Raw genomic sequence first — 25,690 nt, 5'->3', positions numbered from 1 at the left:
CAACATTCAGGTTGAATTATCCATCCATCCATTTTCTACCGCTTGTGCCTAATAAGAGGAAATATGTTCTGCTCTAATTTTCAATATTCAAGCAATTTTAAAATACATCAAAATAATACAATATTAATATCACAAATCAAGTGCAACCACCATCTCCTCAGGTCAACTCAGCAGTAGATTTAACTAAGAAATGAAGTGCAACCGAATCTTTTCGGATTAAACGAGGAGTGGTTTGACCTGCCACTTCTCTCATTTTAATAAACACAGAACATCATAAAAACTGAACGACAGTGACGTCGGACAAGTTTTGACGACACACGGACCAGATGGCCGAGGAGTAAATGTGTAAACTTGTAATGAAAAGTAAGTCAAGCGTGACCACTTTTTCAGTCATAAATGACTTTTCATTAATACTAAAATACTACGTTCACTACATGGAGGAAACTTATGTTGTGTCTGTCGCATCCTTTGTGGTTTAAAGTTGTGTCTTTATATTATTGTGTTGTGTTGTTTTTATTTTGTTGTGGCTTTTGCAATTGTGCTGTAGCTGAAAGTTTTTGTGTTGTAATGAATGATGACGTCTTGTGGCGTTTGCATGCGTTATGATCTTTCTCCACCGCCGTAGATATCCGCCATTTTTGTTTTGATGACGCCACAGACGGGCAGACGTTTACGTTCTTATCATTAAAAGTGCTAACCTTCATACAAAGTCTGCCAGTCTTAAATTCTATGGCCATAAATAAAGTTATCAAAACAAAAAAAGTTTTCAAAACAAAAAAAAACAACAACGGAAAAATCCATAATTTAGCCGCACTGCCTTATAAGCCGCAGGCATCAAAGCGTAGGAAGATGGCACCATAGCACAAATAATAACACACCTTATCAGCGTATTTGCCTGTTTTTTTGTTGTGAAAAATGTTTGTTTTGAAAACTGTTTTTAATGGCCATCAATAGCGAAAAATCCATAATTTAGCCGCACCGCTTTATAAGCCGCAGGCTTCAAAGCGTAGGAAGATAGCATCATAGCACAAACAATGTTTTTCTATAGCTTATATCGATATCATCGATCCCCTTCTAAAACGATTTTGGCTCGATACCTATTTTCCGGACAGAAAACCTGCCTCGCACAGACGGATAATTTAGGAATATAAATGGCTCTATAACAGAGCTGGGCAAATATTTTGACTCCGGGAACACATTGAGAGAAAATAATGTGACTGGGGGGGGTCAATGTGTATGTGTGTATAAATGATATATACACATTTAGCTGTAAAAATCTACTGTAAAGTCGTGTGTTTGGCTCTCTTTTTCCAAGAACACTAATACCAAAAGTCACAATGTCCCATAGAGTTCTAAAAAAGTTATGACGGACCACCTCTACATTTTTTTTACTGAATGTGACACCCAAAATGTACATGAAAATAAAGAAAGTGTGATTTACAATATTAACTATGAACAATAAAACACTGAATATTAACAACATATGAACTTTTACGAGGGATTTACAATATTAACTATGAACAATAAAACACTGACTATTAACAACTATTTTACTTCTCGGACCAGCTCCTCCATAGTTGTGTAGCTTTTACAGTCAAGCAAAACACAACAAAAATGTAAAAAACAGCAAAATATGAAGTCAAAGTGTAAAAAAAAGCACTGCTCATCATAATGGCAAATACAGTTTTGATGTTAAAGGTCTAAAGAAATGATGTGGAACGTCCGGCGGGCCGGATTGAAAATCTTAAGGGGCCGCATGTGGCCCGCGGGCCCTACTTTGATCTATAACAATCAACCGTTACACCCCTAAAAGGGATCATACCTTGTTCCGTTTTCATGACAGTAAAGTTTGAAAACACATTAAACATACAGTGGTGGTCAAAAGTGTACGTACACTTGTAAAGAACATCATGTCATGGCTGTCTTGACTTTACAATCATTTCTATTTTTTTGTGATGTAGTGATTGGAGCACATACTTGTTGCTCACAAATAACATTCATGAAGTTTGCTTCTTTTATGAATTTATTATGGCTCTACTGAAAATGTGAGGGTCAAAAGTATACATACAGCAATGTTAATATTTGCTTACATGTCCCTTGGCAAGTTTACCCGCAATAAGGCGCTTTTGGTAGCCATCCACAAGCTTCTGCTTGACCACTTGACCACTAAATTGCTGCCGTTCAGCTAAATGTGTTGACATGGACTTGTTTCTTCAGCATTGTCCACACCTTTAAGTCAGGACTTTGGGAAGGCCATTCTAAAACCTTCATTCTAGCCTGATTTAGCCATTCCTTTACCACTTTTGGGGTCATTGTCCTGTTGGAACACCCAACTGCGCCCAAGACCCAACCTCCGGGCTGATGATTTTAGCTTGTCCTGAACAATTTGGAGCTAATCCTCCTTTTTCATTGTCCCATTTAAAGCAGCAGTTCCATTGTGGGAATTTTTCCAGTTCAACAAACAACTTTGTTTTTTTTGTCCTGATTAAGAGGAATTATTTGAAGTGGGTTGAAAAGTAGTCGCCAGAAAAAAGGGTGGAAATAGGGCTTTGCAAAAAATGGAATTCTGGAAAATCCTGGACATTTTTTGAACTTGTAAAAATGATAGTTTGAATGTCCAGGATGAGTGGAATGTGTTGAAGGTGGAATGGTTGGAATGGGTTGAAAAATGTGGAAATTGTGCAACTTGGAAAAATGTCCCATTCATTTTGAACGGGGAAAAATGTCCCTGAAAACTGGGAATTCTTGGAAATCTGGGAATTTTTTTTAAATTGTTGAAGGAGAGCACACAATTTTGAAAATGTTGAATATTTTGGAGTTGGAACGGTTTGAATCGGATGAAAAATTGTGGAACTTTGAAAAATGTCCCATTGATTTCAATGAGAATTTCATGAAAATGTGTGAATTTTGGGAAAAGCGGGAATTTTTTTTAGAAAATGTTAAAATATTTGAATTTGGAGGTAATCCTCCTTTTTCATTGTCCCATTTAAAGCAGCAGTTCCATTGTGGGAATTTTTCCAGTTCAACAAACAACTTTGTTTTTTTTGTCCTGATTAAGAGGAATTATTTGACGGTTGAAAAGTAGTTGCCAGAAAAAAGGTTGGAAATAGGGCTTTGCAAAAAATGGAATTCTGGAAAATCCTGGAATTTTTTTGAACTTGTAAAAATTATAGTTTGAATGTCCAGGATGGGTGGAATGTGTTGAAGGTGGAATGGTTGGAATGGGTTGAAAAATGTGGAAATTGTGCAACTTGGAAAAATGTCCCATTCATTTTGAATGGGGAAAAATGTCCCTGAAAACTGGGAATTCTTGGAAATCTGGGAATTTTTTTTAAATTGTTGAAGGAGAGCACACAATTTTGAAAATGTTGAATATTTTGGAGTTGGAACGGTTTGAATCGGATGAAAAATTGTGGAACTTTGAAAAATGTCCCATTGATTTCAATGGGAATTTCATGAAAATGTGTGAATTTAAGGAAAAAGCGGGAATTTTTTTTAGAAAATGTTAAAAGACTTGAATTTGGAGGTAATCTTCCTTTTTCATTGTCCCATTTAAAGCAGCAGTTCCATTGTGGGAATTTTTCCAGTTCAACAAACAACTTTTTTTTTTTTGTCCTGATTAAGAGGAATTATTTGACGGTTGAAAAGTAGTCGCCAGAAAAAAGGGTGGAAATAGGGCTTTGCAAAAAATGGAATCCTGGAAAATCCTGGAATTTTTTTGAACTTGTAAAAATGATAGTTTGAATGTCCAGGATGAGTGGAATGTGTTGAAGGTGGAATGGTTGGAATGGGTTGAAAAATGTGGAAATTGTGCAACTTGGAAAAATGTCCCATTCATTTTGAATGGGGAAAAATGTCCCTGAAAACTGGGAATTCTTGGAAATCCGGGAATTTTTTTGAAATTGTTGAAGGGGAGCACACAATTTTGAAAATGTTGAATATTTTTGGAGTTGGAACGGTTTGAATCGGATGAAAAATTGTGGAATTTTGAAAAATGTCCCATTGATTTCAATGGGAATTTCATGAAAATGTGTGAATTTTGGGAAAAGCGGGAATTTTTTTTAGAAAATGTTAAAAGACTTGAATTTGGAGGTAATCCTCCTTTTTCATTGTCCCATTTAAAGCAGCAGTTCCATTGTGGGAAATTTTCCAGTTCAACAAACAACTTTGTTTTTTTGTCCTGATTAAGAGGAATTGTTTGACGGTTGAAAAGTAGTCGCCAGAAAAAAGGGTGGAAATAGGGCTTTGCAAAATATGGAATTCTGGAAAATCCTGGAATTTTTTTGAACTCGTAAAAATGATAGTTTGAATTTCCAGGATGAGTGGAATGTGTTGAAGGTGGAATGGTTGGAATGGGTTGAAAAATGTGGAAATTGTGCAACTTGGAAAAATGTCCCATTCATTTTGAATGGGGAAAAATGTCCCTGAAAACTGGGAATTCTTGGAATTTCGGGAATTTTTTTTAAATTGTTGAAGGAGAGCACACAATTTTGAAAATGTTGAATATTTTGGAGTTGGAACGGTTTGAATCGGATGAAAAATTGTGGAACTTTGAAAAATGTCCCATTGATTTCAATGGGAATTTCATGAAAATGTGTGAATTTTGGGAAAAGCAGGAATTTTTTTTAGAAAATGTTAAAAGACTTGAATTTGGAGCTAATCCTCCTTTTTCATTGTCCCATTTAAAGCAGCAGTTCCATTGTGGGAAATTTTCCAGTTCAACAAACAACTTTGTTTTGTCCTGATTAAGAGGAATTATTTGACAGTTGAAGTGGGTTGAAAAGTAGTCGCCAGAAAAAAGGGTGGAAATAGGGCTTTGCAAAAAATGGAATCCTGGAAAATCCTGGAATTTTTTTGAACTTGTAAAAATGATAGTTTGAATGTCCAGGATGAGTGGAATGTGTTGAAGGTGGAATGGTTGGAATGGGTTGAAAAATGTGGAAATTGTGCAACTTGGAAAAATGTCCCATTCATTTTAAATGGGGAAAAATGTCCCTGAAAACTGGGAATTCTTGGAAATCCGGGATTTTTTAAAAATTGTTGAAGGAGAGCACACAATTTTGAAAATGTTGAATATTTTGGAGTTGGAACGGTTTGAATCGGATGAAAAATTGTGGAACTTTGAAAAATGTCCCATTAATTTCAATGGGAATTTTATGAAAATGTGTGAATTTTGGGAAAAGCGGGAATTTTTTTTAGAAAATGTTAAAAGACTTGAATTTGGAGCTAATCCTCCTTTTTCATTGTCCCATTTAAAGCAGCAGTTCCATTGTGGGAATTTTTCCAGTTCAACAAACAACTTTGTTTTTTTTGTCCTGATTAAGAGGAATTATTTGACGGTTGAAAAGTAGTCGCCAGAAAAAAGGGTGGAAATAGGGCTTTGCAAAAAATGGAATTCTGGAAAATCCTGGAATTCTTTTGAACTTGTAAAAATGATAGTTTGGATGTCCAGGATGAGTGGAATGTGTTGAAGGTGGAATGGTTGGAATGGGTTGAAAAATGTGGAAATTGTGCAACTTGGAAAAATGTCCCATTCATTTTGAATGGGGAAAAATGTCCCTGAAAACTGGGAATTCTTGGAAATCCGGGAATTTTTTTTAAATTGTTGAAGGGGAGCACACAATTTTGAAAATATTGAATATTTTGGAGTTGGAACGGTTTGAATCGGATAAAAAATTGTGGAACTTTGAAAAATGTCCCATTGATTTCAATGGGAATTTCATGAAAATGTGTGAATTTTGGGAAAAGCGGGGAATTTTTTTAGAAAATGTTAAAAGACTTGAATTTGGAGGTAATCCTCCTTTTTCATTGTCCCATTTAAAGCAGCAGTTCCATTGTGGGAATTTTTCCAGTTCAACAAACAACTTTGTTTTTTTGTCCTGATTAAGAGGAATTATTTGACGGTTGAAAAGTAGTCGCCAGAAAAAAGGGTGGAAATAGGGCTTTGCAAAGAATGGAATTCTGGAAAATCCTGGAAATGTTTTGAACTTGTAAAAATGATAGTTTGAATGTCCAGGATGAGTGGAATGTGTTGAAGGTGGAATGGTTGGAATGGGTTGAAAAATGTGGAAATTGTGCAACTTGGAAAAATGTCCCATTCATTTTGAATGGGGAAAAATGTCCCTGAAAACTGGGAATTCTTGGAAATCCGGGAATTTTTTTAAATTGTTGAAGGAGAGCACACAATTTTGAAAATGTTGAATATTTTTGGAGTTGGAACGGTTTGAATCGGATGAAAAATTGTGGAACTTTGAAAAATGTCCCATTGATTTCAATGGGAATTTCATGAAAATGTGTGAATTTTGGAAAAAGCGGGAATTTTTTTTAGAAAATGTTAAAAGACTTGAATTTGGAGGTAATCCTCCTTTTTCATTGTCCCATTTAAAGCAGCAGTTCCATTGTGGGAATTTTTCCAGTTCAACAAACAACTTTGTTTTTTTTTGTCCTGATTAAGAGGAATTATTTGACGGTTGAAAAGTAGTCGCCAGAAAAAAGGGTGGAAATAGGGCTTTGCAAAAAATGGAATTCTGGAAAATCCTGGAATTTTTTTAATCTTGTAAAAATGATAGTTTGAATGTCCAGGATGAGTGGAATGTGTTGAAGGTGGAATGGTTGGAATGGGTTGAAAAATGTGGAAATTGTGCAACTTGGAAAAATGTCCCATTCATTTTGAATGGGGAAAAATGTCCCTGAAAACTGGGAATTCTTGGAAATCTGGGATTTTTTTTTAAATTGTTGAAGGAGAGCACACAATTTTGAAAATGTTGAATATTTTGCAGTTGGAACGGTTTGAATCGGATGAAAAGTTGTGGAACTTTGAAAAATGTCCCATTGATTTCAATGGGAATTTCATGAAAATGTGTGAATTTTGGGAAAAGCGGGATTTTTTTTTTTAGAAAATGTTAAAAGACTTGAATTTGGAGCTAATCCTCCTTTTTCATTGTCCCATTTAAAGCAGCAGTTCCATTGACAGCAAAACAGGCCCAGAGCATAATACTACCACCACCATGCTTGGCTGTAGGAATGGTGTTCCTGGGATTAAAGGCCTCACCTTTTCTCCTCCGAAAAATATTGCTGGGTATTGTGGCCAAACAGCTCCATTTTTGTGTCATCAGACATCACATGGACAAAGATAAGACCTTCTGGAGGAAAGTTATGTACATTTCTATATGTCTACTTTCGATCACATTTTCATAATAAATTCATAAAAGAAGCAAACTTCATGAATGTTGTTTTGTGACCAACAAGTATGTGCTCCAATCACTCTCAAAAGAAATAAGAGTTGTAGAAATGATTGTAAAGTCAAGACATGATGTTCTTTGGGCGGCATGGCGTAGTGGGTAGAGCAACCGTGCCAGAAACCTGAGGGTTGCAGGTTCGCTCCCCGCCTCTTACCATTCAAAAATCGCTGCCGTTGTGTCCTTGGGCGGGACACTTCACCCTTTGCCCCCGGTGCCACTCACACCGGTGAATGGAATGATGAATGATAGGTGGTGGTCGGAGGGGCTGTTGGCGCAAATTGCAGCCACGCTTCCGTCAGTCTACCCCAGGGCAGCTGTGGCTATGAAAGTAGCTTACCACCACCAGGTGTGAATGAATGATGGGTTCTACATGTAAAGCGACTTTGGGTACTTAGAAAAGCGCTATATAAATCCCAGGTATTATTCTTTACAAGTGTATGTACACTTTTGACCAGGACTGGTCAACTTCAGTTTGTCCCACCAAGTGTTAGATTATATTAACCATGAAAACAACAGAAAATACAGATTTTAGTGAAGGTAATCACACAATACTATGCTTGTCTTGGTGTGGTTCTAGGCAGGGCCGGCCCGTGGCATAGGCCGTATAGGCAAATGCTAAGGGCGCCGTCCATCAGGGGGCGCCACGCCAGTGCCACAAATGTTGGAGAAAAAAAAAATAATAATAAAAAGTTGTTACTATTATTTCTAAATACAAAAAATAATCCCACGTTAATTAAAATGCAAAGTAAAGCCTATATATTAGAAGTATTATTTGTTACAATATTACGCCCCCCCCCGCCCCCCCGCACGGTGCGCCCCCTCCCTTCCCTTATCATGACTCTTTTTGGACGTCACCACATCAAAAAATCAACACAAGATGTCAAAACGGCCAAAACTGTCAGGTGCCCAGGGAAGAAATAAGAGAAAAGAAGAGGAGGAGAAACGAGAAAAGACAGAGGTAGCAGGTAGGTAACGTTAGCCTACATGAAATTATTTGTCTGTTACAGAATGTGATAGTAACCTGGCTTTTTAGCATTAAGCTAATGTTACATGATTCGGCAATTGCTAATCAATAAATAGCTAGTTCTGTTTTAACGTCGGGTTAATATTGTGGAGGGGGCTAAATTGTTATGGAAAATAATAATGTAACGTTAGGTAATTACAGTACTCCCACCTTACATTCCTCAGGGACATTTGTATTAGATCTTTTAAGCAGGTGTTTTTTGTTTACATTGTTATTGCCTTCTGGTTAGCTAATGTTTGCCCTGCAGGTAATAGTCACTTTTCCACCCCTTTATATATTAGGTATAGTTGTAAGTAAAAAAAAAAAAAAGGTCAAAGACAAAGCTATTCGGGTTCTTGTGAGTATATACACTTCACTGCCGATGTGGGGGGGCGCCACCTAAAATCTTGCCTAGGGCGCCAGATTGGTTAGGGCCGGGCCTGATCACATCACTCTAAATGTTTAGACTATAAAGTTCACAAACCTAAAGAGGGATACTAGTGGGCCAGGCTAATATTTCCTTTTCTCTAAACTAAGTGGGGAAATGTGTAGAGTGTTCTGGGCTTCAGACATGATTTTATTTCAGAATTCCTTGAGATAAAAAAACGCCTGGTTAGGCTTTATGTATGTAGTGTGTGCCTTTCTTGTTTTACAGCTATGTTGTTATTATGCTGTTTGTTACTTATGTATGTTATGTTGCAGCTATTTAAAATAGTTTTGTCAATTTGGTCTGGTCTGAAACAAATTGGCCCTTTAAAACAATACTTTGTCTTTGTGTGTTGTATGTAGAGCACATTGCTTAGCAGAGTTGAGTGATGCAAATGCATGTCAAGTTGATCAACAGATTGTATTATTCTCCAGTGCAATAACAGTACTAAAATGAAGGCTAAAAGGGCATTAAATGGGGCCTTAAAAAAATTTAAAAAAATATATAAGTAACTAAATAGTTACTTTTCACAGTAACGCATTACTTTTTGGTTTAAGTAACTGAGTTAGTAACTGAGTTACTTTTGAAATAAAGTAACTAGTAACTGTAACTAGTTACTGGTTTTCAGTAACTAACCCAACACTGGTAATCACACAATACTACGCTTGTCTTGGTGTGGTTCTAGTCCGTGTGTGGGTGGCTCCAAGTCTGCTGTCATTAGAGGGTCATCATCAGGGCCGGCCCGTGGCATAGGCCGTATAGGCAAATGCTAAGGGCGCCGTCCATCAGGGGGCGCCACGCCAGTGCCACAAATGTTAGAGAAAAGAAAAAAAAGTTGGTACTATTATTTCTAAATACAAAAAATAATCCCACGTTAATTAAAATGCAAAGTAAAGCCTATATATTAGAAGTATTATTTGTTACAATATTACGCCCCCCCCCCCCCCCCCCCGCCCCCCCGCACGGTGCGCCCCCTCCCTTCCCTTATCATGACTCTTTTTGGACGTCACCACATCAAAAAATCAACACAAGATGTCAAAACGGCCAAAACTGTCAGGTGCCCAGGGAAGAAATAAGAGAAAAGAAGAGGAGGAGAAACGAGAAAAAGACAGAGGTAGCAGGTAGGTAACGTTAGCCTACATGAAATTATTTGTCTGTTACAGAATGTGATAGTAACCTGGCTTTTTTAGCATTAAGCTAATGTTACATGATTCGGCAATTGCTAATCAATAAATAGCTAGTTCTGTTTTAACGTCGGGTTAATATTGTGGAGGGGGCTAAATTGTTATGGAAAATAATAATGTAACGTTAGGTAATTACAGTACTCCCACCTTACATTCCTCAGGGACATTTGTATTAGATCTTTTAAGCAGGTGTTTTTTGTTTACATTGTTATTGCCTTCTGGTTAGCTAATGTTTGCCCTGCAGGTAATAGTCACTTTTCCACCCCTTTATATATTAGGTATAGTTGTAAGCCTAGGCGAATCAGTAAAGAATCTGGGTATTATCTTCGACCCAACTCTCTCGTTTGAATCACACATTAAAAGTGTTACTAAAACGGCCTTCTTTCATCTCCGTAATATTGCTAAAATTCGTTCTATTTTATCCACTAGCGACGCTGAGATCATTATTCATGCGTTCGTTACGTCTCGTCTCGACTACTGTAACGTATTATTTTTGGGTCTCCCTATGTCTAGCATTAAAAGATTACAGTTGGTACAAAATGCGGCTGCTAGACTTTTGACAAGAACAAGAAAGTTTGATCATATTACGCCTATACTGTATATACCTTTATATACATATATACATATATATATACCTATACTGGCTCACCTGCACTGGCTTCCTGTGCACTTAAGAAGTGACTTTAAGGTTTTACTACTTACGTATAAAATACTACACGGTCTAGCTCCGTCCTATCTTGTCGATTGCATTGTACCATATGTCCCGGCAAGAAATCTGCGTTCAAAGAACTCCGGCTTATTAGTGATTCCCAGAGCCCAAAAAAAGTCTGCGGGCTATAGAGCGTTTTCTATTGGGGCTCCAGTACTATGGAATGCCCTCCCGGTAACAATTAGAGATGCTACCTCAGTAGAAGCATTTAAGTCCCATCTTAAAACTCATTTGTATACTCTAGCCTTTAAATAGCCCCCCTGTTAGACCAGTTGATCTGCCGTTTCTTTTCTTTTCTCCTCTGCTCCCCTTTTCCTTGAGGGGGGGGGGGGCACAGGTCCGGTGGCCATGGATGAAGTGCTGGCTGTCCAGAGTCGGGACCCGGGGTGGACCGCTCGCCTGTGCATCGGCTGGGAACATCTCTACGCTGCTGACCCGTCTCCGCTCGGGATGGTGTCCTGCTGGCCCCACTATGGACTGGACTCTTACTATTATGTTGGATCCACTATGGACTGGACTCTCACAATATTATGTCAGACCCACTCGACATCCATTGCTTTCGGTCTCCCCTAGAGGGGGGGGGGTTACCCACATATGCGGTCCTCTCCAAGGTTTCTCATAGTCATTCACATCGACGTCCCACTGGGGTGAGTTTTTCCTTGCCCGTATGTGGGCTTTGTACCGAGGATGTCGTTGTGGCTTGTGCAGCCCTTTGAGACACTTGTGATTTAGGGCTATATAAATAAACATTGATTGATTGATTGTTAAAGTGCACATCATTAATGTTAATTAAGCAATATGTATGTAAAAAATATTGTATTTCATATATTCATTTTTTGCATTCATTTATTTATTCATATTTTTGTTTATCTTGTTAACTATTCTGATTGTTAATTTGCTTTCTTTAAGTAAAAAAAAAAAGTCAAAGACAAAGCTATTCGGTTTCTTGTGAGTATATACACTTCACTGCCGATGTGGGGGGGCACCACCTAAAATCTTGCCTAGGGCGCCAGATTGGTTAGGGCCGGGCCTGGTCATCATCATCATCATCATCATCATCATCTCTCACAGCATGGCATGGTCACGTGTCTGTAACGTGACCATGAGAAAGTGAAACAATCCCAACCGCCACTAAAAAGGGGAAGAAAAGTTTGCTCGGACTGCTCCTAAAAGACGTAATAAGAGGTGATTGTGCGTGGTCGCAGTAAAGACGAGGGGACAAGCGGTAGAAAGGAGGAGGAGGAGTGACATGAAAACATCAACAGACAGTCCGTAGGGAGGAGATTCAAATGTAAAGGCGCCGTTCAACAATCCCACGTTGGTGGAGAAAAGGCGTTGAGTAAACAACATTCTTCTTCTTCTTACCCGTCTTTGCGCTTGGCTTTATAAACGTGTCCGTAGGTGCCTCGACCCACTTTGCAACCTTCATATTCGAACAGATCTTCCACTCTCTCCCTCTCGGCGGCCAGCTTTGTTTTGAAGTCGTAATCCATTCTAACCCATGAATGCGTCTTCATTTAAGATGAAAAAAATCAAATATTAATTATTACATGCATTAATTAAATCATCTGCGCGGTTTATTCCCCCACCATTTCCTTGTTTGGGATTTTGGTCCGCTCCGCTTAAATGTTCACTGGCTTGTTGACGTTTGTAATTGGTGCGCCGGGCATTCTGGGTAATGTAGTTTGAGCCGGAAGAAGCAGCCGTTCGTCACCACGTCAGCGAGGGCGAATTAAAACTACAACCCGCGTTTTTTGCTGCAGGCTGCTTGCCCTTTGCGGACTGCTGCTGGACGCTTTCCATTCTTGGTCTGCATGACGTGCTTTAAACCAGCGGTCCACAACCACCGTGGATCGATTGGTACCGAGCGGCACAAAAAAATAAATAAATAAATAAATAAAATAAAATAAAAATATTTTTATTTTTATTTTTTTATTTTTTATTAAATCAACATAAAAAACACAAGATACACTTACAATTAGTGCACCAACCCAAAAAACCTTCCTCACCCATAAGGGTTGTTTCTTTCTGTTATTAATATTTCATTACATTCCATCCATCCATCCATCTTCTTCCGCTTATCCGAGGTCGGGTCGCGGGGGCAGCAGCCTAAGCAGGGAAGCCCAGACTTCCCTCTCCCCAGCCACTTCGTCCAGCTCCTCCCGGGGGATCCCGAGGCGTTCCCAGGCCAGCCGGGAGAGATAGTCTTCCCAGCGTGTCCTGGGTCTTCCCCGTGGCCTCCTACCGGTCAGACGTGCCCGAAACACCTTCCTAGGGAGGCGTTCGGGTGGCATCCTGACCAGATGCCCGAACCACCTCATCTGGTTCCTCTCGATGTGGAGGAGCAGCAGCTTTACTTTGAGCTCCCCCCGAATGACAGAGCTTCTCACCCTATCTCTAAGGGAGAGCCCCGCCACTCGGCGGAGGAAACTCATTTCGGCCGCTTGTACCCGTGATCTTGTCCTTTCGGTCATGACCCAAAGCTCATGACCATAGGTGAGGATGGGAACGCAGATCGACCGGTAAATCGAGAGCTTTGCCTTCCGGCTCAGCTCCTTCTTCACCACAACGGATCGATACAGCGTCCGCATTACTGAAGACGCCGCACCGATCCGCCTGTCGATCTCACGATCCACTCTTCCCCCACTCGTGAACAAGACTCCGAGGTACTTGAACTCCTCCACTTGGGGCAAGATCTCCTCCCCAACCCGGAGATGGCACTCCACCCTTTTCCGGGAGAGAACCATGGACTCGGACTTGGAGGTGCTGATTCCCATCCCAGTCGCTTCACACTCGGCTGCGAACCGATCCAGCGAGAGCTGAAGATCTTGGCCGGAGGAAGCCATCAGGACCACATCATCTGCAAATAGCAGAGACCTAATCCTGCAGCCACCAAACCAGATCCCCTCAACGCCTTGACTGCGCCTAGAATTCTGTCCATAAAGGTTATGAACAGAATGGGTGACAAAGGGCAGCCTTGGCAGAGTCCAACCCTCACTGGAAACGTGTCCGACTTACTGCCGGCAATGCGGACCAAGCTCTGACACTGATCATACAGGGAGCGAACTGCCACAATAAGACAGTCCGTTACCCCATACTCTCTGAGCACTCCCCACAGGACTTCCCGGGGTACACGGTCGAATGCCTTCTCCAAGTCCACAAAGCACATGTAGACTGGTTGGGCAAACTCCCATGCACCCTCAAGGACCCTGCCGAGAGTATAGAGCTGGTCCACAGTTCCACGACCAGGACGAAAACCACACTGTTCCTCCTGAATCCGAGGTTCGACTATCCGGCGTAGCCTCCTCTCCAGTACACCTGAATAGACCTTACCAGGAAGGCTGAGTGTGATCCCACGATAGTTAGAACACACCCTCCGGTTCCCCTTCTTAAAGAGAGGAACCACCACCCCGGTCTGCCAATCCAGAGGTACCGCCCCCGATGTCCACGTGATGTTGCAGAGTCTTGTCAACCAAGACAGCCCCACAACATCCAGAGCCTTAAGGAACTCCGGGCGGATCTCATCCACCCCCGGGGCCTTGCAACCGAGGAGCCTTTTAACTACCTCGGCAACCTCAGCCCCAGAAATAGGAGAGCCCACCACAGATTCCCCAGGCCCTGCTTCCTCATAGGAAGACATGCTGGTAGGATTGAGGAGGTCTTCGAAGTATTCCCTCCACCGATCCACAACATCCGCAGTCGAGGTCAGCAGAGCACCATCCCCACCATACACGGTGTTGACACTGCACTGCTTCCCCTTCCTGAGGCGGCGGATGGTGGTCCAGAATTGCTTCGAAGCCGTCCGGAAGTCTTTTTCCATGGCCTCCCCGAACTCCTCCCATGTCCGAGTTTTTGCCTCCGCGACCGCTGAAGCCGTACACCGCCTGGCCTGTCGGTACCTGTCTGCTGCCTCAGGAGTCCCATGAGCCAAAAGAACAGTTCCTACATTATATATCAATATTAGGGATGTGCGGTAATGGCTTTTTGCCGATATCCGATATTCCGATATTGTCCAACTCTTAATTATCGATACCGATATCAACCGATACCGATACATACAGTGGTGGAATTAACACATTATTATGCCTAATTTGGACAACCAGGTATGGTGAAAATAAGGTCCTTTAAAAAAAATAAAAAATAAAATAAGATAAATAAATTAAAAACATTTTCTTGAATAAAAAAGAAAGTAAAACAATATAAAAACAGTTACATAGAAACTAGTAATGAATGAAAATGAGTAAAATTAAGTTTTAAAGGCACGCACAATCATGTGTGCTTACGGACTGTATCCCTTGCAGACTGTATTGATATATATTGATATATAATGTAGGAACCACAATATTAATAACAGAAAGAAACAACCCCTTTGTGTAAATGGGGGAGGGAGGTTTTTTGGGTTGGTGCACTAGTTGTAAGTGTATTTTGTGTTTTTTATGTTGATTAAAATTTTTTTTTTAAACGATACCGATAGTAAAAAAAAAACGATACCGATAATTTCCGACATTACATTTTAAAGCATTTATCGGCCGATAATATCGATATTATCAGACATCTCTAATCAATATAGATCAATACAGTCTGCAGGGATACATTCCGTAAGCACACATGCTTGTATTTTTTTTAATGACAAAAAAAATAAAAAAAATAAAATAAAAAAATAAAATAAAAATATATATACATCCCATCCATTTCCTACCACTTGTCCCTTTCGGGGTCACGAATATTTACATATATATGTAAATGGTAATTGCGTTATACTTGTGTAGCGCTTTTCTACCTTCAAGGTACTCAAACCCTTTGATACTATTTCCACATTCACCCATTCACACACACACACACGCACACACACACACACACACACACACACACACACACACTGATGGCGGGAGCTGCCATGCAAGGCCCTAACCACCACCCATATATATATATATATATATATATATATATATGTATATATATATATATATATATATATATATATATCACAAGACTATTTCATCTCTACAGGCCTGTTTCATGAGGGGGGGTTCCCTCAATCATCAGGAGATGATCTCAATCTCCTGATGATTGAGGGAACCCCCCCTCAATCATCAGGAAATCTCCTGATGATTGAGGGTACCCCCCCTCATGAAACAGGCCTTTAGAGATGAAATAGTCTTGTGATATTTTTTCCCACACATACATATATTGCGCTCTACTACGGTATCGAGCACTATTTTTTGGATAACCTTATTAAGACATATATATATATATATATATATATATATATATATATATATATATATATATATATATATATATATATATATATATATATATATATATATATATACACATATATGTATATATACAAGTACACACCTATATACGTGCATTTGGGATATATATATCCTGATATATACATACGTATGTATGTACATACATGTACACATATCTATAAATATATATGTATATAGAATTTATGTATATATAAATGTACACATATTTATAGGCTATATATATTCGTGTATGGTTTAGTTTTTAGTTAACTATATTGAATGTAATAATACTAAAACAACTTGATTGCTGCTACATATTATAGAGATAATAATATATATATATATATATATTAACTATATGTGTGTATATATATGGTTCTATAATATACGTATATTATAATGATATTATATATATAAACATATGTATTGAAATATACATTTGAATGTATATTAAATTGATGTAAAGACAACTACGATGGACGCTAAAGGATATATTGACTGCAAGTTTTACGACGGAACTTCCGAATAACAGCATGCCATCACGTGACGTGCAGTCGTCAAGGAGAACAGCGTCTTTGTCAAACACCCACAAACTGACAGCTCTTTCGACCAGTCACAGCGCAGCAACATCAGTCCTGCAATCCCATTGGCCCGACAGGCGATGACGTCACCGTGCCTATATAAACCCCCCGCACACGGCGCCGCTCATCGCTGTACACAGTATGGCTGGCGACATTAGCTAGCACTTGCTAACGGTATTCTCTGCAAAAAGGGAAGACGGCAACATAAGTGAAAAAGTCAACATCTGCCTTTTGCTTAACGGACTCGTACACCATTAACTCATTTGAAATACGGAATAATCAAGACGAAGCGTTATAACCGACGTTTAGTTGTCAGTTTTTGTTATTTTGGTTGGGGTGTCTTGCTGTCTCATGATGGAGGATAACGGTGCACACTTCTTCGAGGGGACCGAGAAGCTGCTGGAAGTGTGGTTCTCCCGGCAGGACGAGGCCAAGGGAACCGGGGACCTGCGGACCATCCCGAGGTGGGTGGCATTGTTGCAACTTCATGTCGCCTTCGTCGTCCTTTTGAGAGATCACGATGGATCATTCATTCATTCTTCATTCCTGCTGCGTCGGCGTGTTTAATAGCACAAGTGGATCATGTTCCAGGCGCTTTGCGTCCTCCCTAAGCCCGAAAGGGGAGAGCCTGAGCCCGCGCAGTCAAGTGGCTTCCATCGCCAGTCAAAAATGGCCACCATTCATTTGTTGAGTGCACGTTGAAATGATTTAGTAATGACACTGCTTTTTTTTATTTATGTACGTAGTCAAACATTTACCACCCCCGGTTGAGTTCTAATTAAAACACTTCTTATTCCGTTTTTAACCGCTAGTTTTTTTGCCAGGGCTGTAAACGTTGTAGCGGAACAATATGGCTGTCAAATGATTCATTTTAAACACGTGTGTGAATCATTTGGCTTGAAGGCTCATTTCGCCGCCATGATCAACATTTATTTAAAAACATAATTACGTCACCGGGATTAATAATGAACGAGTTTTATTTTTTTAAAGGTAGGTAGGAAATAGGTTGTTTTCCTCGCGTCATTATCCAACTAAAACTGGGCCACGTTAAAAATGTCAAGCATGTGGTCGTCACGTGTTCTTAAAAGTTAATCACTCAAATAGTGTTTTTGTTTTTTTCACTATGACCTGATTTGAAAACTGGGCGAAAGGTTAAACTTTGCATCCAAGGCAGACTTAAAAAAAAAAAAAAAAAAAAGTTTCAGCCAGAAGGAAGGTCGTCAGAAGTTAAACGGAAGGGGACCAACTTTCCCAGCGGACCACTGGCCTGAGTGTCTTCCGGTCACGTTGCCGAGCCATGCAGTCCCTTGCAGCCCGCCCACCCTCCACGGTCCTCTTGATTGGCTGCAGGGGATTCACGCATTCATCGCTTTTCTTTTTACCATTAACCCCTTCTATTCTACCGACAGCCATCAGACTGTATAATGCACATGTTCCTTTTGACTGTACATGCATTATTCACATGTGAATAATATAAATACAGTCTATCATACAGCATTATTCACATGTGAATAACATAAATAGTCTATTATACAGCATTATTCACATGTGAATAACAAATAGTCTATTATACAGAATTATTCACAAGTGAATAACAATACAGTCTATTATACAGCATTATTCACATGTGAATAACATAGTCTATTATACAGCATTATTCACATGTGAATAACAAAAATAGTCTATTATACAGAATTATTCACATGTGAATAACATAAATAGTCTATTATACAGAATTATTCACATGTGAATAACATAATAGTCTATTATACAGCATTATTCACATGTGAATAACAAAGTCTATTATACAGAATTATTCACATGTGAATAACATAATACAGTCTATTATACAGCATTATTCACATGTGAATAACAAATAGTCTATTATACAGAATTATTCACATGTGAATAACATAATACAGTCTATTATACAGCATTATTCACATGTGAATAACATAAATACAGGGTATCATACAGCATTATTCACATGTGAATAATATAAATACATTATACATTTACAGTACATGCTGTATAATAGACTGTATTTATGTTATTCACATGTGAATAATGCTGTATAATATACTGTATTTGTTATTCACGTGTGAATAATATAAATACAGTCTATCATACAGCATTATTCACATGTGAATAACATAATTAGTCTATTATACAGCATTGTTCACATGTGAATAACAAATACAGTATATTATACAGCATTATTCACATGTGAATAATATAAATATTGTCAATTATACAGCATTATTCACATGTGAATAATATAAATATGGTCTGTTATACAGCATTATTCACATGTGGATAACAGTCTATTATACAGCATTATTCACATGTGAATAATATAAATACATTATACATTTACAGTACATGCTGTATAATAGACTATTTGTTATTCACATGTGAATAATGCTGTATAATATACTGTATTTGTTATTCACATGTGAATAATGCTGTATAATAGACTATATTTATATTATTCACATGTGAATAATGCTGTATAATAGACAATATTTATATTATTCCCATGTGAATAATGCTGTATAATATACTGTATTTGTTATTCACATGTGAACAATGCTGTATAATAGACTATATTATTCACACGTAAAAAAATACCTAAGTGTTTATTGTCTATTGTGAGCGAACTGTGGTGCTGAATTTCCCCTAGGGATCAATAAAGTACTTTCTATTCTATTCTATTCTGTTCTATTGCATCTGACCACCTAGCTGCTCTAGAAAAGCATGCAAAGGCTGTCTGACTCATGCAAAGCTGCAGGCCATGATGTCATTCGTAACCTTTTAAGCCAATCAAAAGCTTGCAGGAAAGTTGCTTCCAGGAAATAAAAACATTATTTAGGGATGTGACGAAAAAATTCAAATGCAAAATATCTCGAAAAAAGCAATGGCATTGCAAAGACTTAATGAAAAAGCTTTCCAATGGTACTTTTCATTTTTTAATTTCATCACCAGTCAGCACTGTTAGCGTTTTTTTTTGCAGTGAGGAATTTTGCTAGCGTTTAACTACCATTATTCAAGAATTGTTGACCATCTACCTTTGTTCAACTGAACAAGAACTGTTAATAAGATATTGTAACAAAACATGGCTCGAGCAGAAAAACATTTAATAACTTGGTGTAACGTAGTTTTACTTTGCATGTTTGGATTTATCCTTTCCACTACTGGAAATTGCACTTAAATCATCACACAAAATAATGGCACTGTAGGTGAACTGTTTATAAGACAAAGCAAAGCATTTAAAAAAAAAAGTTGTATTAAAACAAATACATCAAAATTATTCTGGGAATGAATACTATTAACATCAGACCATAACTTAGAAATCATTAAATCAAGTTTGCATTATTACTTATTAATGACAAGCACACTTTGTCTATGGAGGAGAACCCACTTTGTAACAAATTGAATTAGGACCATCAATTCAAAGTCCTGTGTCTGTAATTGAAGATTATGCTGAAAATCATTATTTTTGTTTCTATTAAGCCTTAATACAGGCGTGGGCAAACTTGAACCATTGTGTTAGACCAAATATAGAAAGAGCTACGGATTTTTGAAGTTAAAATAAGATCTATGGCTTATTTTGTTCTGGGTTATCCATTAAGACAAATAAATGTGTGACCTACATATTGAAAGCTCCATTATTTGTCCTAAATGCTTGACATGAGAAGTACATGGAAGTTAATCAACCCAAAGAAAATTTACTTAATGAAAACAAAACTTGATTATAAACAGAAAAATAGCTCAAACTTCCATATTTCCTGGAATTTTCAAATTAGAGGGAATAATTGTGCATTAGCATGATACTTATATGACCATAGTAGTGGAGTTTTTTTCTGAATTAAATGTTGCACAAATGTTTTTTTTGTGTGTGGCGAGGCGGAACCGGCAGCCATGATGGCGCTGCAGCCTCACAAAAACATTTTAGGAATTTTGCCTATCGTTCACAATCATTATAAAAGACATGACGTATGTATTTTTGTTATTTAATGCATTCTAAATGGTAAATAAATGCGATCAAAAGTCAACGGAGCCTACGGAAGCCACTTACAAACAATATATAAAGCCTTTAAAAAAACTGGGAAACTTCCTGGGCCCTTCTGCTATCCAGATGAGAGGCATGATTGAAGGAAAGTTGCTTCCAGAAAAAAACACAATGTTTAGGTATGTGACAAAAAATCTAATGCAAGATATCTTGAAAAAAGCAATGGCATTGCAAAGATTTATGAAACAGTTTTCCAATGGTACTTGAACCATTTTGGTAGACCAAATATTAAAAGAGCTACAGATTTTTGAAGTTAAAATAAAATCTATCACTTATTTTGTCCCGGATTATCCATTAAGACAAATAAATGTTACCTACATATTGAAAGCGTCATTATCTGTCCTAAATGCTTGACATGAGAAGTACATGGAAGTTAATCAACCCAAATAAAATCACTTAATGAAAGCAAACAAAAACTTGATTATGAACAGAAAAATAGCTCAAACTTCCATATTTCCTGGAATGTTCAAATGGGATTTTAGAGGGAATAATTGTGCATTAGGATGATACTTATCTGACCATAGTAGTGGAGATTTTTTCTGGATTAAATGTTGCACAAATGTTTTTTTTGTCTGAGGCGAGGCGGAACCGGCAGCCATGATGGCGCTGCAGCCCAACAAAAACATTTTAGGAATTTTGGCTATCGTTCACAATCATTATAAAAGACATGACGGATGTATTTTTGTTATTTAATGCATTCTAAATGGTAAATAAATGCGATCAAAAGTCAACGGAGCCTTTGGAAGCCACTTACACTTAAAAAAAACTGGGAAACTTCCTGGGCCCTTCTGCTATCCAGATGAGAGGCATGATTGAAGGAAAGTTGCTTCCAGAAAAAAACACAATGTTTAGGTACGTGACAAAAAATCTAATGCAAAATATCTCGAAAAAAGCAATGGCATTGCAAAGATTTATGAAACAGTTTTCCAATAGTACTTGAACCATTTTGGTAGACCAAATATTAAAAGAGCTACAGATTTTTGAAGTTAAAATAAAATCTATGGCTTATTTTGTCCCGGATTATCCATTAGGACAAATAAATGTGTTACCTACATATTGAAAGCGTCATTATCTGTCCTAAATGCTTGACATGAGAAGTACATGGAAGTTAATCAACCCAAATAAAATCACTTAATGAAAGCAAACAAAAACTTGATTATGAACAGAAAAATAGCTCAAACTTCCATATTTCCTGGAATTTTCAAATGGGATTTTAGAGGGAATAATTGTGCATTAGCATGATACTCATCTGACCATAGTAGTGGAGTTTTTTTCTGGATTAAATGCAGAGGTGGGTAGAGTAGCCAGAAATTGTACTCAAGTAAGAGTACCGTACTGTTACTTTAGAGATTTATTACTCAAGTAAAAGTAAGGAGTAGTCACCCAAATATTTACTTGAGTAAAAGTAAAAAGTATGTTGTGAAAAAACTACTCAAGTACTGAGTAACTGATGAGTAACATACACACACATATCATATATATATATATATATATATATATATATATATATATATATATATATATATATATATATATATATACACATATACATATATATATATACACATATACATATATATATACACATATACATAATGTATATATATATACACACACACACATATATATGTACATATATATACACATATACATAATGTATATATATATACACACACACACACACACACACATATATATATATATATATATATATATATATATATATATATATATACATTGATATATACAGTATATAATTTATATTTATTTATTTTGCCGTTTTTGTTTACATGTTAAAGGTGTTTTATTGAATATACATGCATGTTTAACACATATAGATTCCTTTCTTTCATGAAGACTAGAATATAAGTTGGTGTATTACCTGATTCTGATGACTTGCGTTGATTGTAATCAGACAGTAGTGCTGATAATGTCCTCGTTTTCAAATGGATGAGAAAAAAAGTTCCTCCTTTCTGTCTAATACCACATGAAAGTGGTTGGTTTTTGGTATCTTATTTGTCCAGCTTCCATATTCGTTTTTATACACTTTACAAGAAATACATTGGCGGCAAACTCCGTAGCTTGTTTGCGCTGGCTTTCGGAGACTCTTATTTTGAAAGCGCAGGCGCGATGGAGCGGCACTTTTATTGTGAAGACAGGAACTGTGCAGTCAGTCTTTAGGCTTTTGACGGGATGTACGGTTGAAATAAAAAAAGGGTATTTTTTCCTTCACACTTTTGATTGATTGATTGGAACTTTTATTAGTAGATTGCACAGTACAGTACATATTCCGTACAATTGACCACTAAAAGGTAACACCCGAATAAGTTTTTCAACTTGTTTAAGTCAGGTCATGTGACCGCCTGGCTCTGTTTGATTGGTCCAACGTCACCAGTGACTGCATCTGATTGGTGGAACGGAGTGAACGTCACCAGTGACTGTATTTGTTGAAACGCAGGCACTATGAAGGTCTGTCTGACAAACCAAAACAAACAAAGCGTGCATTAACAGATCGATAAAAATTAGTAGCGAGTAGCGAGCTGAATGTAGATAAAAGTAGCGGAGTAAAAGTAGCGTTTCTTCTCTATAAATATACTCAAGTAAAAGTAAAAGTATGTTGCATTAAAACTACTCTTAGAAGTACAATTTATCCCAAAAGTTACTCAAGTAGATGTAACGGAGTAAATGTAGTGCGTTACTACCCACCTCTGATTAAATGTTGCACAAATGTTTTTTTTGTCTGAGGCGAGGCGGAACCAGCAGTCATGATTGCTGCTGCAGCCTCACAAAAACATTTTAAACCTTTTTAGGAATTTTGCCTGTCGTTCACAATCATTATAAAAGACATGACGGATGTATTTTTTTATTGAATGCCTTATAAATAGTAAATAAACACGATCAAAAGTCAATGAAGCCTATGGAAGCCACTTAAAAACAATATATAAAGCCCTTAAAAAACTGGAGGAAGCTTCCTGGTCCCTTATGCTATCCAGATGTGAGGCATGATTTATCATCTACAATAAAGTTTGACGAGCAAGAGAACGAGCTGAACATGTCAACATTGACACACAAGCTTGTGATCCCGGTGCTGCTATAAATAGTTTGTCTGCGTAAGTGCTTATAATAACACTATCAGTAATACTCAAGTCACCAAATGTAAAGGGAGTATTGTCGGTTTTTGGATGGTTATTTCTTGGGTTTTATGGGCGGAATAAAGGACCTCCCGTTGGCTCTGCTATAAGCGGACTTTTAGTCAACGTTTTTTTATGAGTTCGAATGCTTAAAAAAATATATATTTATCTCTTCGTTACATCGTTCATAATGATTGTGAATGATGGGAAAAATTCCCCAAAAAAGTGCAATTTCCCTTTAAGGACGCTCAAAAACTATCGTGGGATCACACTCCTCAGCCTTCCCGGTAAGGTCTATTCAGGTGTACTGGAGAGGAGGCTACGCCGGATAGTCGAACCTCGGATTCAGGAGGAACAGTGTGGTTTTCGTCCTGGTCGTGGAACTGTGGACCAGCTCTATACTCTGGGCAGGGTCCTTGAGGGTGCATGGGAGTTTGCCCAACCAGTCTACATGTGCTTTGTGGACTTGGAGAAGGCATTCGACCGTGTACCCCGGGAAGTCCTGTGGGGAGTGCTCAGAGTATGGGGTAACGGACTGTCTTATTGTGGCAGTTCGCTCCCTGTATGATCAGTGTCAGAGCTTGGTCCGCATTGCCGGTAGTAAGTCGGACACGTTTCCAGTGAGGGTTGGACTCCGCCAAGGCTGCCCTTTGTCACCGATTCTGTTCAAAACCTTTATGGACAGAATTTCTAGGCGCAGTCAGGGCATTGAGGGGATCTGGTTTGGTGGCTGCAGGATTAGGTCACCGCTATTTGCAGATGATGTGGTCCTGATGGCTTCCTCCGGCCAAGATCTTCAGCTCTCACTGGATCGGTTCGCAGCCGAGTGTGAAGCGACTGGGATGGGAATCAGCACCTCCAAGTCCGAGTCCATGGTTCTCTCCCGGAAAAGGGTGGAGTGCCATCTCCGGGTTGGGGAGGAGATCTTGCCCCAAGTGGAGGAGTTCAAGTACCTCGGAGTCTTGTTCACGAGTGGGGGAAGAGTGGATCGTGAGATCGACAGGCGGATCGGTGCGGCGTCTTCAGTAATGCGGACGCTGTATCGATCCGTTGTGGTGAAGAAGGAGCTGAGCCGGAAGGCAAAGCTCTCGATTTACCGGTCGATCTACGTTCCCATCCTCACCTATGGTCATGAGCTTTGGGTTATGACCGAAAGGACAAGATCACGGGTACAAGCGGCCAAAATTAGTTTCCTCCGCCGAGTGGCGGGGCTCTCCCTTAGAGATAGGGTGAGAAGCTCTGTCATCCGGGGGGAGCTCAAAGTAAAGCCGCTGCTCCTCCACATGGAGAGGAGCCAGATGAGGTGGTTCGGGCATCTGGTCAGGATGCCACCCGAACGCCTCCCTAGGGAGGTGTTTAGGGCACGTCCGACCGGTAGGAGGCCGCGGGGAAGACCCAGGACACGTTGGGAAGACTATGTCTCCCGGCTGGCCTGGGAACGCCTCGGGGTCCCACAGGAGGAGCTGGACGAGGTGGCTGGGGAGAGGGAAGTCTGGGCTTCCCTTTTTTGGCTGCTGCCCCCGCGACCCGACCTCGGATAAGCGGAAGAAGATGGATGGATGGATGGATGGAAGGATATTTACATCTTATTTAAAGTGCTACCAAAACTTTAAGTTGAATTAACAAGAGGAAACCTTTTCTGCTCCCATTTTCAATAAAAGTACAAAACCAACATTTTGACAGCATTTACCTGCTACTTTTGCTGTTGTTCTTCAGCATAAAAATAATACAATATTAATATCAAAAAAGGCAACCATCTTTTTGGGCTGAATTAATAGATCTACCTGAGACATTACAGGGTAACTGCACTTTTTAAAAAGTTTGCCTATCGTTCACGATCATTATAAGACACAAGAAGACAAGATTTTTAATTTTTTTCCCCCGCTTTCTAAAATATAAAAATCAGCTTGTTCTAGGTGGCTAGCAATGCAGCTAATGGAGAAATCAATTCTACCTCTAAATCACTTTTAAAAATGCCACCAAAAACCGTCAATACTTCATTTACGTTGTGTAAGCTGTATAATAACAAACTGTAGCTACATTGTTATTGTAAGAGTGAACACTGAGGAACTATTTTTCTA

The 25,690-nt window shown here is 38.7% G+C and overlaps 2 protein-coding genes across 3 annotated transcripts in view; one reads left to right on the top strand and one right to left on the bottom strand.

Annotated features, from left to right (window-relative positions):
* The window catches only part of cdk19 (cyclin dependent kinase 19), a 140,222-nt gene extending 127,970 nt beyond the window's left edge, over positions 1-12,252 (bottom strand). Inside the window, exons 1-2 of one of the 2 annotated variants that reach the window (XM_061924430.2) lie at positions 12,154-12,252; positions 11,930-12,075 (exon numbers count right to left, since the gene is read on the bottom strand). In XM_061924430.2, the coding sequence (XP_061780414.1) occupies positions 11,930-12,075; positions 12,154-12,156 (149 nt within the window). In that variant the 5' untranslated portion in view covers positions 12,157-12,252. Of the gene's footprint in view, positions 1-11,929 lie in introns of both variants that reach the window. The other variant, XM_061924429.2, reaches the window with a different exon arrangement.
* A 4,289-nt stretch (positions 12,253-16,541) lies between these two features.
* Positions 16,542-25,690, top strand: part of amd1 (adenosylmethionine decarboxylase 1) — a 64,420-nt gene continuing 55,271 nt past the window's right edge. Inside the window, exon 1 of the mRNA XM_061924432.1 lies at positions 16,542-16,870. Coding sequence (XP_061780416.1) covers positions 16,758-16,870 — 113 coding nt within the window. The 5' untranslated portion in view covers positions 16,542-16,757. The remainder of the gene's footprint in view (positions 16,871-25,690) is intronic.

This window comes from Nerophis lumbriciformis, linkage group LG29, assembly GCF_033978685.3.
Source record: "Nerophis lumbriciformis linkage group LG29, RoL_Nlum_v2.1, whole genome shotgun sequence".
Classification (NCBI taxonomy): domain Eukaryota; kingdom Metazoa; phylum Chordata; class Actinopteri; order Syngnathiformes; family Syngnathidae; genus Nerophis; species Nerophis lumbriciformis.
Note: the sequence above shows the minus strand (reverse complement) of the source record. Positions and strands in the feature narration are given on the sequence as shown.